The following is a 13,923-nucleotide window of genomic DNA, read 5'->3' as shown; positions in this document are numbered from 1 at the left end:
GACATTACAAAGAAAGACCTCTTCCATGGAGGCCACGTAATCCTTTGTCCTCCTGCCATTACCTGAGTCTTGTGGGTGTTGACTAGTGAAGGTGTGGCAGCCACCATGGAGCTGCTGCGTGGCCGTGGCAGAGGCGTGACCAAGGGTTCTGGGGTGCGTTCGGGTCTCTCCTCCAGGATCTGCCTCAGGCGCTGCAGGTAGAACATCAAGGCCCAGTGCACGCCCTCCTCGGTCCAGTGCGGCTGCAGCAGGCAGCGCAACACTGCCACGTCGAAGTAAGTGGCGTAACGCACCCGCTGGGACAGGGAGGCTGGCATGCCGGCCGGGGCTGACGTCCTTGAAGAAGAGAACAGCTTGTTTTCACTGAGACATAAAGGAACACAGAGCCTTTTCTTCAATAACAAAAGTAATCCCGTTGATTGTTGCATTCACAGGAAAAGCTAGGTAATGAAACTTTAACTTGTTGTGGTGCAGAATTACCAAAATATAAAAACATATACACCCAAAAAAGTCAATGACTCCATGTGGCGCACCCAAAGCATGATGGGAACTGTAGTGCCAAACGTCGCAACATATTCTTCCCAAACGGAAATGGGAAAAAATAAAAAAAATAAAAAATAAATATTATTTTTAATTCTATAAAAATAGTTTTGGAACATTTTTAGTCTTACTGACATGCCAAATGATAGTAGCTTAATTTATCCTGAAATTAACACTATATGGCATGTTACGCCTATAAATAAAGGGTGTGAAAACAGCCTAGGGTTTGTAGCAAGTTGGATGTGTGGGTTCTTTTGTTCTGTTTTTTTTTTTTTTATTCCTTTTTTTGACCATGTACATGCTCCCACATAAATCTGATTTTGGAGTGATTTTTCACGTTTTTGGTTTTGTGTAAATTTGGTATGTAAGTATATGTTGTTTTAAGACCAACCAAACCAAGCACATGTGTAAAAGTGAAGTAGAAGCAGAAATTTTGGAAAAGCCATTAAGAGGTAATGTAAAGAAGTCACAGTGGCCTTATAGACATCTGACAACTGCCTATTCAAAAATCTAATTAGGCATCATGAAAAAAAGCGACAGTGAATCAGAGCATTCCCAGTACTGTCACACAAGTAACTATATCCACAACAATTACACTATGTCACGGCCTTCCCCGTTATATTAGCCCGTCATCAACTCCGGCCACACTGCTTCATTAATAATGCATCAAAGGAGGATGGTAAACAAGGGCAGAGCCCCCCTCCAGCATCATTGGAAGAGCAGCAGGGAGAGAAGGAGCCTAAGCCTACGTGAGTCCACTATAAATAAGCTGGAATGAAGGTCAGCGGTTGGTGAGCTGCAGAGCGCAGCGCACTGTGGAGAAACATATTGATACAGAGACAGAGAGAGAGAGAGAGAGAGAGAGAGAGACATTTAATCTTGGCCGCTGTAATAAATGGGGCAGGAAGAGATGGTCGATATCTACATGAATCACTTTGAGAGTGGACAGCAGAGTGAGGCTGTATCATGTTTCACTGTCTAGCCGACACACAGACACACGCTCTGCCTACTGCTGTTGTGTTAGGTTGCTATGGATGCCGAGTGACGACAGCCAGCCCAGGGCCCTTCGAGAGCCGGCAGGCACCAGCCCCTGACTCCATGCGGTAAGAAAGATGCAGCAGCCAGCGGTTGCCATGGAAACTGCCTCAGCATCAGCAGGGCTTGCAATGCGGCGCCACAGGATGAGTAAGCTGCATTAATCACCGGACCTGATGGTGGAAATTATTTTTTCTGGGTGGCAGGGTGCGGAGGTGCGAGTACAAAAGGCTGGGGAGGAGATTTACACATGAACTGACAGGTTCTGGACAGGAACTGTACAGCCCCACCTCTTTGCGGATCCATCCAGTAGGAATCCAACAACTTAAAAGTGTGAAATAAATTCCTTCTTCCAGTCAAATCCCCTCAAATGTCAAGACACTCTCTTGCTGTACATCTAATTTACAGTCAATCCACCTTACTCCCTGATCTCGCTCCCGTCCTATCCAGTGTTTCACACATACACCACCTTAAAATTCCCACCACTACCACTTAAAGAAAGCAATTAATCTGTCAGTGTCGAGTGTGCGCTGTGAAACAATAGGGATAAATCTCTGCCTTCCTGCATTATCACGTGACTGCTCAAAAATCCCTCTTTGGTGTTTGAGTGTATGAGGCTATAACTAGCTTGAGGGAGGGGGGTTCAGGCTTATTTTGATCTGCAGTCAGTTGCTGGCTGTCAGAGGGATCACAGGAAGCATTTGAGTGACTTGTTTGGCTGTCAGAACGGGTTGAGATGAGCAATGGACGGCTCATCAAGCTCTCTCCGCCTTCTCCCACATCACTCTCTCAGCCCACTGCTCAGGGTGATTCAGGATGATGACAGACCAGCCGTGATGAACTTAAAAACAGAAACCACCCACGTAGGATGCATCAGATGTGTGTTTATCTGGGGACTCTCGGGATATCATATTTGGTGTTATCCAGAAACACGCCGCCATGTCGTTTCACCAAATTGAAACCAGGAGCAGTATATCACAAACATTGATTGGATGCACCTGTAGCTATTATGTGTCGGAACAATACATCATTTCTCTTAATGGAATTTCTTTTTTTCATGATTGTGGATAACCAAAATCAGATTCTGTGAACAACATCTCAATACCATCTTCTGCCAACCAACCGGGTCAAACCTGCTTTGTCGGTGCTAAAGCGAGCACAGATTGAGCCTTAGTCTGGCAGTGAAGGCCGACCAATGCCAGACTTGCCGTGGGCAGACCAAATCAAGCCAGGCCATGTCATGCCAGGCCAGGGACACTGCCAGCATTAGACATGAAGCACATTACTTCAGCATAATTACCCTGGTTTTGTGGGCAAATGTCAGATGGGTCTACTGCTCAAGCTAGAGAAGGCTCTGTATAGTGTGTGTGTGTGTGTGTGTGTGTGTGTGTGTGTGTGTGTGTGTGTGTGTGTGTGTGCGCGTGTGTGTGCTGACTGAGGAGGCAGCACTGCTTAGAGCAACACATTACACAGGGGAAGGAGGAGCTATTCATATACGCTAGCTCTCACAAGCTAGTGGAGCGAGCTGTGCTGTGCGGTGTGTTCGACAGACGCCGCCGCAGGGATAAATGTTTAGCCATCAACAAGATGATGGCACCAGCTCTGTGTCAGTGTGGGTCACTTGTAAATCACTGCACTTCTGCACTGCTTCAGCTCACCCCCTTCTTGGGTACATCACGGACAAATTATTCATTCACGAAAGCTTTTGTGAGAGCAGTCAAATCACACATTAATCACTTTAATACTACACTAGTGATTAATTTGTGGTGATTTCACTCACTTAAGATGCTAGGATGAGAAACACGACCCCCTTGTGTTGCATGAGACAGCCACCAAAACAAAATCGTTTAATTGGTTTAAATGCAAGTATGTAATAATCCAAAGTCCATTTCTCAAATGTTTCCTTTCATGTGAATTACAATTATTTGGGATTTTCTTTAGAAATTTTTGATACACTTGACATATTTAATGCATTATTGCCTCTGTGTTCCCACTCTCTGTGCGATTGATGTATTTATGATAACATTAGAGCAGTACACAGCAGTATATATATATATATATTTTATACACACACACACACACACACACACACACACACACTGTATGTAACCTCAGGCTGGACAAGATGTTTGCTTCATTGCATATTTCATGAAACAGACAGGTACATTATAGCAACGGATGCAGAAAAGATCATTGAGCTTAGTTGAAGTTCTGCTTCCAGCTCTGCTACATTGCTATTCTTGGTGGTATATTGTAAATTTGTATTCATATTATGTAGCATTGCTCCATCCTGTTGCTCTTGCAGAGGTATTATTATTATTATTATTATATTATATTATTATTATTATTATTATATCATCATCATCATCATCATCATCATCTTATTTTGGGGGGTTTTATGTACCTGAATCAAGGGTTTAAAAACATGGTGTCCTATTCTGCGACTAGGAAGCCAAATTGAAATTTGGGGTATATAATGCTCAAATAGTCCCTTTTTCCAACCAAAAAAAACTAACAAAAAACAAAAACCTAGCAGTGTCATTTGGGTTTATTATGTTCCCACTTCCCATGTCGAGTGCCCTTATTGCATTTACGCTAAGTGAAACGCTGCTCACTTTTTCTTGGAAGGGCCTTTGACCGTTAGGGGTTGTTGGGAAGGGCCACCTTTCTCGACCGAGTTACCACGACGACAGCTCTGCTCTCCAGCTGAGGGGGAGGAGGAATCTGATTGGGCAGCTTCGCAGACCACCTGGAAGCCCTGTGGGTAGGAGAGAGAGAGAGAGAGAGAGAGAGATGGACAGACACTGTAGATGGGTGGATAAACAGGCGGAAAGAAAGTCCCTGATAATTAAAGGCTATGAGATTGGAGTGAGGTTTCTGTCATGGCCTTGGCTAGCCACGTTCATGCTCCCACATGACTGGTGCTAATGAATATTAGCAGCCAACCTCAGGGGGGATGTTGAAAGGGGGAGGGGAAGACTCTTTTCTGAACACATTCAATCAACATGGGAGGCAAGATCTGACAAGATCTGAGCTTAAAATGCTCACTCACCATGGGACCCGGGTTGCCAGATCCACAGGGGCTGCACTGGTTGTTGACTGGGGAGTTCCTCTTCGCTGTTGAGACAGGCGTGGCAGATTACATGACTTAATTATGAACAAACAAGACGCTCTTATGAGTGGTCTTTGGGGTTGTAGGTAAGGGTCTTTTCACACCTGTAACAATGTTTCTGACGGGTTTGATGAGCGCAGTAAAGGCAGGGATGTCAGGCTGCCGGTGCTCCCACATGGGCTGCCATATTACCAGGCCGCTGGCCAATCTGAAGGTCAGGTCTGACTCCTAAAACAAAAAGGTGACATATTTAGAATCTGCAGTTTTTAACATTTATCCCTCTTTCTTAAGTATCCAATCTCATCATCCAATCAAACCTAGAAGCAACTTTTGTAAGATGCACTAAACATATTTTATGACTTAAAATGCTTAAATATTATCATGTTGTTGGAGTCTTTCACATTATACTACAGTTGATAATTATAATAAACCTTTTTTATAGCACCTTTTTAAGAAGTGCTTTAAAACAAAGAAATTTATGCACCAAGTGCTTCACATAAAAAAGACATAGAATGAACATAAAACAGGCAGAATGCCATTATCGATGGAAAAAAAAAACAACAACTTAATACTAGTAAAAATAAGATAGAGGAGAATAGAGCACATAGATATTCACATGAAAATAGACATAAAATGGGCATAAAAACAGGATAAAATACCATGATTAATGGAAAATAGGATAGAAAATGATAAACACAATATACAAATTAGGAATGCATAACATAGGGGGAAAATAAACACCACAGAATAATAAAGTAAAACAACATAGAAGAGTACATAGAATGCACATAAAAAGTTTAAAAAAAACCCAACATTTTAAAAGACAGGTGCCTAAGTGCGAAGCAAAGTGCAAAAAGAGTTTTGTGCCTGTATCAGGAAAATAATTGCTAGTTAAAAGCTAAAGTGTTTTAGCTTTATTTTAAATACTGAGCGACCTGGCTTTCCTATCTTTAGGTAATGTGTTCCATAGCTCTATATATATCTATATACATAATTGACAAAGGCTACGATCACTTACACGCTACAGTAATTCATTGTTTAGTATTATTATTATTATTATTAGTATTGGAACTTCCAACTTCCTTCCGTATGTTTGTATCCACAGATCAATAGCTATAGGGTGACCCTAAGTGTGTGTGCGTTTTTGATATAGGCCAGTCGAGACATTATTACTGAAGCTGAATGAAACTGCTGCTAAATATATACAATTTACCTGAGAAAGTCATTCTTTGTATGATAGAAAAAACTAAAACTGTCCCTGCACATTGCATTTGTCTTATAAGAGTCCACAGCTTTACACATCTGTGTCAGCAGGTACAGACCTTTATCCGATGAATAAGCGGAGCAAACAGGAACACAAACAGCTCCACCGTGGCCATACTCTTGTGGAACAGCTTGGTACGAGCGTGCTCGTCCTCCTCCAGCAGGGAACCGCCATGCTGGGGGCCTGACCCTCCTAGGGCAGAGCCGGAGCAAGAGCCCGGGGCCCCTGGGGATGATCCCTGGTTCCCCACAGGCTGGAGGAAGGCGCTGCTGCTGCTGCCCCCGGACCAGCCGTGGCCCAGGCTTGGTTCGTGGTTGCACTCCTGGGCAGCTTCCAACAGCATCCAGTGCAGCGTGTGGAGCAGCTTGGTCTCGGCCACGCCCAGCTTGTCCTGGTGGCCTGTCAGAGGTCAGAGGTCAGGGGTTAATGTTGTTAAGCTCTAGTGTTTGTGTGTTTTAGTGTATCACTGGGAGGTATATGGTACTTATAATGTATTATTTTGAACTTTTCCTGGAACTTTCTGGAATTTTTCACTTCAGTTAAAGGACTACAGGACTTCTAGAAGGATTATCAAAGATCTACCACGTCATAGGCCTAAGGAAATATCAGTGCTTCAAATATTTGTTGATGTATTGACTGTTGACCCAGGATTTTCACCATGATCCAAAAGCAATAATATAGATATAGTAGATTGACAGATAGTTGACCAATAATGGGAAGGAAAATTGCTAAACATTCACTAATTAAAGCTTCTTAAGTGTGAGGATTTGCTGCTTTACTTTGATCAGATAAATCAGGGGATTTGAAGACATCACATTGGGCTTAAGGAAATTGTCTGGATCACTTTTCATAGTTTGACATTTTATAGACCACTTATTGTCCATAGTTGTTACAGCACGATTGCCAATTATACTAGACCACGGCACATTTTTCTCATTATCAATTCTCTTGTCTAATTATTAATCTTGTCTTTCTTTTAAGTGCTTTAAATAGTCAGTATATTAATTCCCTCAGTCTGTCTTTAGGTGCTGACACAGTCCAGAAAAATAATACTTAATAAACATGGTAATTATTTTGTTCTTTGTTTCCAGTCATCCACAACTGTGATTTAATGTAAAGTTAGGCTGTCATGTGACTGAAAGGACATCTGTTTTGTCTTTTGTTGAATGAGGATAACCAGGATAAGGCTGTCAGCTCAATGACTAAAGCTATGGTAATGTGTGTCCTCACCCAGCTTGTTCCTGTTCGACAGCAGGATGGAGGTGCAGTGGAGTACATGAGGCAGGGCTGCCTGGACCAGCTCCCAGCGGGAGATGCTCTGGATGGCCTCTGACAGGGCCGGAGACAGCCCGTGGAGCTTATTCTCCACCAGCACCCGCTCAAAGGACTGGGGAGGCAGCCAGGGAGAAGGAGAAAAGAGACATCAGCCAGGAACTAAAGCCTCTTTCTTTGACTATCTAAATGTCCCACATTGCCCTAAGCAAGCAATGCCTGTGGGAGAGACAGTGGCAGCTCTGTTTAGATCCAAAGGGGATCTGGAGAGGCGTCATTATGGATATGAGTTTCCAAAAGGTCTGGCTCCTGGGTAATAGGAGGAAGCAAGGGGGAAAAACTAATTTGCTAAATGTAAAATCAAGAGCCGGATAGATTTGCAGGTGCATTAAGGTAAAAACAGATTACTGGGAAGGGAGCTATTATTTTCCATCTCATCATGCACATGGCATTATAATAATAATAATAATAACTTACCACACAAGATGCTTCATACTGTTTGCCCAACTTTGGACGCAGAAATGCACTGAAAATATATTGGAGAGGAAAAAAGGAAAACATGTGCGTTACACTGTTAAATCGTCAATGCCAAATTGTATTTTTAACAACCACAACCTCATTTCACTGTATCTCTTTGGCCCACTTTCTATGTACATTTTGCATTACAGGTGTGACATCATGCAATCTGCATCCGTCTCCATTCACAGCTGACAGCTTGCACATGCAGCCCACCTTCCTCCATTTAAAACATTCAGTGGAAGTAGCGAACTGACACGCGCAGTGGGTACCCATTCACTGGCTAAATTATAATAAGGCAATCCATGTTTTTTGACGCGTTTTATTAGGGTAGAAATGCGGGTGCCTCATGTGTCAGGCGGCGACTTTGACACGGCTGCTGTCACATCCTTGATCCTCTTAATGTCCGGCAATGGCAAACACCTGTTATCAATTTCCCCCTTAAGCATACACTAACCTGGTTTGCCTCCATAGGAAGGTCTGGATGGGGAACGGTATTCCTTTCCCGCACTCCGGCTCGTTCTCGTCCAGGCTCTTCCTCTTCACCATTTTGGCCGGACCTGCCCGCCCCTGCCTGTCTGCGACCACCGGGACGCGCGGCGGCGGCTGGCTCTGCCCAGGTGACCAGCGAGCCTTCCCTCACGACATGATTGGGTTCGTCCTGCGTAAAATGGCTGCAAGTGACGACCGGTCGGTGGCAATCGAGAGAGAGAGAGAGAGAGAGAGAGACGGGGGTGGATGGTGGGTGGGTGGGGGTGAAGGAGATGGAGAGAGCGCTCTGATTTCAGCACCTCCCTCACCGGATAGCGACCGTTGATCGGCGTGCTAATTTATCGGCCGCAGGAGAGATTAAAGACGCAGTGTGCAGCTGGGCCAGATGTTTTCCTTGTCAACCCTCTGCTTTGTGCACCGTTATCGGAAATGGCACGGAAAACGCTGCGTATGACTTAAGCACAAACAATCTGCTGTAAAACGCACTCTGAATTGCATCTGGATGCTGCATTCACCTGAGGGATGATCCGCCCTTTGAATATCAACAGGTTGCTTAATCGCCCAGGTGGAGGAGGAAAGGGGGATAAACAAGACAAGCGTGAACAACGAATCTGACAGTGTGTGTTATACTGAAGTAAAGTAGCAACACCACACAATGAAATATTAAATTACAAGAGTAAAGATGCTGCATTCAAACCTACAGAAGTACTGTCACTAAAATGTACTTCCAGTAGTCAAATTGTGGCTCCCATATATTCCTATATATTATGTCCACATTGACCATCTATTTGAACTACTTTATGTGTTACTAGTCTGTTTTATACTAATGCTCACATAAGCTGATCCCATATGTTAGATCCCTAAATCTGAATTTGCACTACATGTAACTATAACAAATAAATTTAATATTGCAATATAGTCATCTAATATGTAGTAGAGTAGAATTAGAGAACTACAGAAAAGGAAATACTCAAGTAAAGTACAAGTACCTCAAAATTGTACTTCAATACTCACTAAAGTGATTTCATTTTGGGGCTGGCAAGAGACAAATAATAAAAAAAAGAATGGTCAAAATCGAAGCAGCGAAGGCCAGTATATTCTAACTTTTAGTCCTTAGTATGGTCAAACTCCAATGGATCCTACAATTCCCATAATGCAACTGGACAGCATATTTCATTAGGCCCCCTCTACTAATGAAAGATGCCGACAGCATCTTTCATTAGTCTCCATCTTTTACCCTCTGCTGCTCCAATGCCTGTATCTTTCAAATTCCATGCAAACTTTGAATTGATATCCTCAAGCCCTAGCCCATATGACCCAGATGACGCTATGACATTAGCAATGTGTTGTTTTTTTTCTTTCAAACATTGGAAATCTCACACATTAGCCACAGAAGGCATTATGGGGCTGTTTGCACAGGCTCAATAGTAACTTATCGCTCCTGGTAAGTAAACTGAGCGTCATGTGTAAAATCAGTGGAATGACCCTTTAAGTGAATACACTAATGCTCCTGGATGTAGCCACCACTATACATACACACATTTAGGGTTAAAAAAAATAACATATCAAACTATTTTTGCCACAGATTTAACAATTTGCACACCCACCAAAGGTGCACAACACCACATTTGTGTGTCTCTATACTGGATAAAATAAATGCATGTTGGAGATCCATTAATAAATTAATTCAAGAGACTAGAGCAAGCCTGTTTTTATTTTCTTTATTTCTGTTGTCGTCATCCTGTAGGAGCATTTGTCATCAGTACGTCTCAAACATCGGAAAGTGTTCACACATCTACACGGTCTTTTAAATACACTTACACAGGCAAGGAGGGGCCGGGGAGGAGGGAGGCAGGAGTGGGCTTATAGGAAGCACAGAGAAACACTGGAGGGGTAACTGACATCGGGGGAGGAGGAGAAGGGGGCAGAAGAGTTTCACAATGGTGAGCAGAGAATATGCTAAACAGTTGTGTTTTTTTTTTTTTTTTAAGGAACTCTAACAGCTTCAAGTTGAGGGTTACGCCCATTCTTCACCTCTTCGTTGTTTCTTTCATTTCCTGTAAAGTTACTGGATCAATCGCACAAAAAGGGGCCTGGGGCTCTTTCAACGGAATGTTTTCATATAAAGCTTCACACTTTTTCCACTTTTCAAACAAACTCAGGGCCCGTTGCCCTTTTAAACATATCGTGTAACCCAGTCTCTGCAAAATGAGAAAGGTAACAGGAGCGTGAGGGGCCGACCTTGAAGTAGAGACACTAGAATGCACCCTGGCCATTTACACTCACACTGAAAAGTTTAAGACTGCCCCGAATAGATCTAATTCATCAGTCATTTATTTGCCATGCCAGCATAACAGCATTGTAGCAGCCTAATTAAATCACAGAGCTAATGTAAAAACCAAACAAAGAGAGCAGCCCATTGGTTTGCAAGAAAGTAAAAATCTATTGGAAAGCTAGCGTTTTAGCGCTTGACTTGACACAACTGCAATGGTTATCCACATTTAAGTGCTAATAAGTCAGTGCAGCCACAGGGGAACGTACAAAACTGGGACAACTTCCACTACAGTGACATATAGAAAAAGAAAATGTAACAAGAAAACACAATTTGTCCAACAATTCAGAACATATCAGGAAATCATAAGATTAAAAACCAACCAGCTTCAAGTTGAGGGTTACGAGCCAACGAACAAACAAAAACTCATGTTTAGCAGACATGCTTGTCAGCCATTCCTCTGCAGGTACAGTTACACGCCATGAAGTTAAGTCTCTCACACAGTCGTCTCTTTAAGACTAACGTAGTATCTAGTAGCTATATCTTGCCTTCAGTACCATATAAATTCTGAATGGACATTATGCATGAGTTCACCTTAACATTTATCCCCATACACGTGGAATGTGATGCTTTTCACACTAAAAAAATCGCCGTACAATCGTAGAACCTCCCGATGCATTCTCTGACAAACACATCCTCTCAAACCTTAGCATTCGGTCTATCTAAAAAAACAAGAACAAAAAATGAATGAAAACAAATAAAGAGTGAACAGCTGTGTCCCTTGTAAGGGAGTAAATGAAGAATAATCTTAAGATTTCAGTTTTTAAAATCCAGATGGGAGGGCCAGAAGGCTCGTTGACGGACGAGACAGTCAATCAACTACAACTGTAGAACCTGTGGGGGTCGTGTTGCACTGAGGGATCTTGAGAGAACACAAGATGCTGATGAGTGAATGAGATCGATGGGAAGAGGAGTAACGGAGTGGGTGTTGGAGGGTATTTGAAACTAGGGGGGGCGGAGGGCAGCCCGCTCATAAGCCCTGCTTGGCCAGGGCGGCGGTGACATCCTGGGCCAGCGTGGAGAGCTGGGGCGACTCCAGGATGTTGATGCTGCCGGAGGAGGACAGGCGAGGGGAAGTGCCTCCCGTCTCGACCCCAGGGGAGTGGGTGACGATGATTTCTGCACCGTGATCCACCCGAGCCTTGGCTGTTTCCCGGAAGGTCAGCTTGTGGCTCTCAATCTGGCGAGAGCACAGAAAAAAAGAGTTTTCAAGGTTGTTTATCTCTTCTTTAGCTTTACAGAAAGTGGCAATGACAGAGACTATGTGTGTATCTGTGCGCTTCTTTTTTTTTTACCGTAATATTTCCCCCTCCAGGAGTGTGGCTGGTGTTGCCCAGGGAGCCGACCTTGGCATGGGCCTTCTCTTTAAAGTCCAGCTTCACATTCTCAATACGCACATGACCTCCTCCTGGGGACAGGACAGCAAGACAGAGATGAAAAGCATTAAACCCAGAGGACATCACTCGCCTGCAGGCTCCTGAGAAACACTCAGGGCAACTAATCTCAGCCTGCACACCGCAGTGCTGTGCTTATAAACAATACAAGTACCAAACAGAAATACCTGGTCTGTGGTGGATGTTGGACATGGAGCCACATTTGGCGGTGATGTGGCTCAAGTCGATCTTCTTGGTCTGGATTTGGACCTGTGGTTGGCGGCAGAAAGGACACATTAACCCCATGTTTACCAGACGAAGTGATGTGCTTTACAAACGTCTTGGAGGGATGGGGTCTACAAGAACATGTGAAATACAGTGAGGTGATCGCTGATATGTTTTGTGGCCAGAAAAACAGAGTTCGGAGATGTTACAAATCAGCCATGAGATGATAACGTCATGAATCAACGTTTGTCCGTGCGACAGACACAGATATGCTGGTGTCGGTTCCCTGGAGAGAGGTTAACATGAAAGCAGGCAGTAACAGCACAGACATCAATCAAACACAGAACACAGGCACACTACGTGACGCTACAGGGAGCAGGTGCTTCAATTAAACTTTATTGTCCATGGGTGATATGAATTAGTAAGTACAAACACTGTTAAAGAGACACGGTGACAGCCCTGCATGCTGTAGTGTTTACACTGAGATTGTATACGCAGAGATACTGCATGTTGTGCCTGAGGCAAATATTAAATAAAAAAAGACTTGGCACAAAACACAGTTAATAAAGATGAAAACACTCCATGACTATAATTCACAAACACGTTCATGCCTAAATGAAGAGGTTTATTAAGGTCAGAGAACTTGGAGAAAGGTTTTTGAATGTGTGTGTGCGTGCATGATTTTTTTTTTTGCGGAGCCACTCACGTTTCCCCCGCCTGCTGCGTGCTGGATTTTGTCCAGGGAGCCACATTTAGCCTGAACGTGGCTAAAGTCCAGTTTAACACTTGGAATCATGACCTGGGAATGAAAGGGTGACTTTTTTTTTAATACAAACAAACAGCGAACACTGAGGGCTTCTCATACTGGATGGGGTGGGGGCTTAAAAAAAATGGCCCACCTCCGCCCAGCTTTTCCCACACAAAATATAATCCCATAAAAGTGTCCCTATTTTAAATCCACGACCTATCAATCTGCCGGCACTCAATTCAGCACTGGGGCATTTGAATTGTAGCGGATCTGGACCACAGAAAACAAACTGTTGAGTTTTTTATGCAGGGATGAAGGCGTTTATCAGAGAGCAGAAGCTGCACTTTTAGTGCTGTAATCCATCCGGTCTTGAACTTGTCCCTGCTTTGAAAAGAGCTGTTACAGCAGCCTCAAGCATATTTGAAATAGTTTAATTCCCAAGTGCAACATCCACTTATTTGTACAAGTACTAAAGACAAAACAATCACTTATAAGAGGGAAGTAGGGAACTTTTATTTCTTGGTTGACAAAGAAGTAACATGGATATATTGCACTTTGGAAATTAAACCTTTCTTTGGCTTGACTGAAACAAGCCAATGACTGACAAACAGATGGGTAGACAGATGAACACATAATAGTAGCATGAGACACATCTACAGCCACAGCTGGAAAGAGAAAGAGAAAGAAAAGAGAAAGATAGGAAGAGAAAGAAAAGAGAAAGGCTTACATACATTGCCTCCTTTGGGCGTGTGCTTCAGATTATCCATGGAGCCGCACTTTGACTGAACATGACTGAAGTCCAGCTTCTCGTTCAAAATTTCAACCTACAACAAAATCCAATTACAAAAAAAGAAAACACTATATGTGCCTCATTTAGATAGGTGTGCTATGAGTCCTTACATACATTTACATTAACAAAGCTTTTCTTTGTGCTAATGTACAGAGCTCTGAGAATAGAAGTGATTTTTTTATTCCCCCCCTCAACCTGTAGGAGCCGCTACAGCAGCAACAAAG

At 43.3% G+C, this 13,923-nt stretch overlaps 2 protein-coding genes across 4 annotated transcripts in view; both read right to left on the bottom strand.

Annotated features, from left to right (window-relative positions):
• Positions 1-8,451, bottom strand: part of LOC119904722 (protein unc-80 homolog) — a 56,577-nt gene extending 48,126 nt beyond the window's left edge. Inside the window, 8 exon segments of the mRNA XM_038721445.1 lie at positions 63-336; positions 4,191-4,333; positions 4,628-4,692; positions 4,792-4,915; positions 6,010-6,350; positions 7,182-7,338; positions 7,701-7,749; positions 8,197-8,451. Coding sequence (XP_038577373.1) covers positions 63-336; positions 4,191-4,333; positions 4,628-4,692; positions 4,792-4,915; positions 6,010-6,350; positions 7,182-7,338; positions 7,701-7,749; positions 8,197-8,288 — 1,245 coding nt within the window. The 5' untranslated portion in view covers positions 8,289-8,451.
• A 1,485-nt stretch (positions 8,452-9,936) lies between these two features.
• The window catches only part of LOC119904686 (microtubule-associated protein 2-like), a 46,025-nt gene continuing 42,038 nt past the window's right edge, over positions 9,937-13,923 (bottom strand). For 2 of the 3 annotated variants that reach the window (XM_038721443.1, XM_038721444.1), the window contains 4 exons: positions 12,868-12,960; positions 12,125-12,206; positions 11,859-11,971; positions 9,937-11,743 (listed from right to left, as the gene is read on the bottom strand). In XM_038721443.1, the coding sequence (XP_038577371.1) occupies positions 11,534-11,743; positions 11,859-11,971; positions 12,125-12,206; positions 12,868-12,960 (498 nt within the window). In that variant the 3' untranslated portion in view covers positions 9,937-11,533. Of the gene's footprint in view, positions 11,744-11,858; positions 11,972-12,124; positions 12,207-12,867; positions 12,961-13,640; positions 13,734-13,923 lie in introns of all 3 variants that reach the window. The other variant, XM_038721442.1, reaches the window with a different exon arrangement.

This window comes from Micropterus salmoides, unplaced genomic scaffold (assembly GCF_014851395.1).
Source record: "Micropterus salmoides isolate LMB-PRFRI ecotype aquatic unplaced genomic scaffold, ASM1485139v1 Ms_hic_scaffold_1, whole genome shotgun sequence".
NCBI classification, from domain to species: domain Eukaryota; kingdom Metazoa; phylum Chordata; class Actinopteri; order Centrarchiformes; family Centrarchidae; genus Micropterus; species Micropterus salmoides.
The sequence above is the reverse complement of the archived record's forward strand: the minus strand, read 5'-3'. Positions and strand labels throughout refer to the sequence as shown.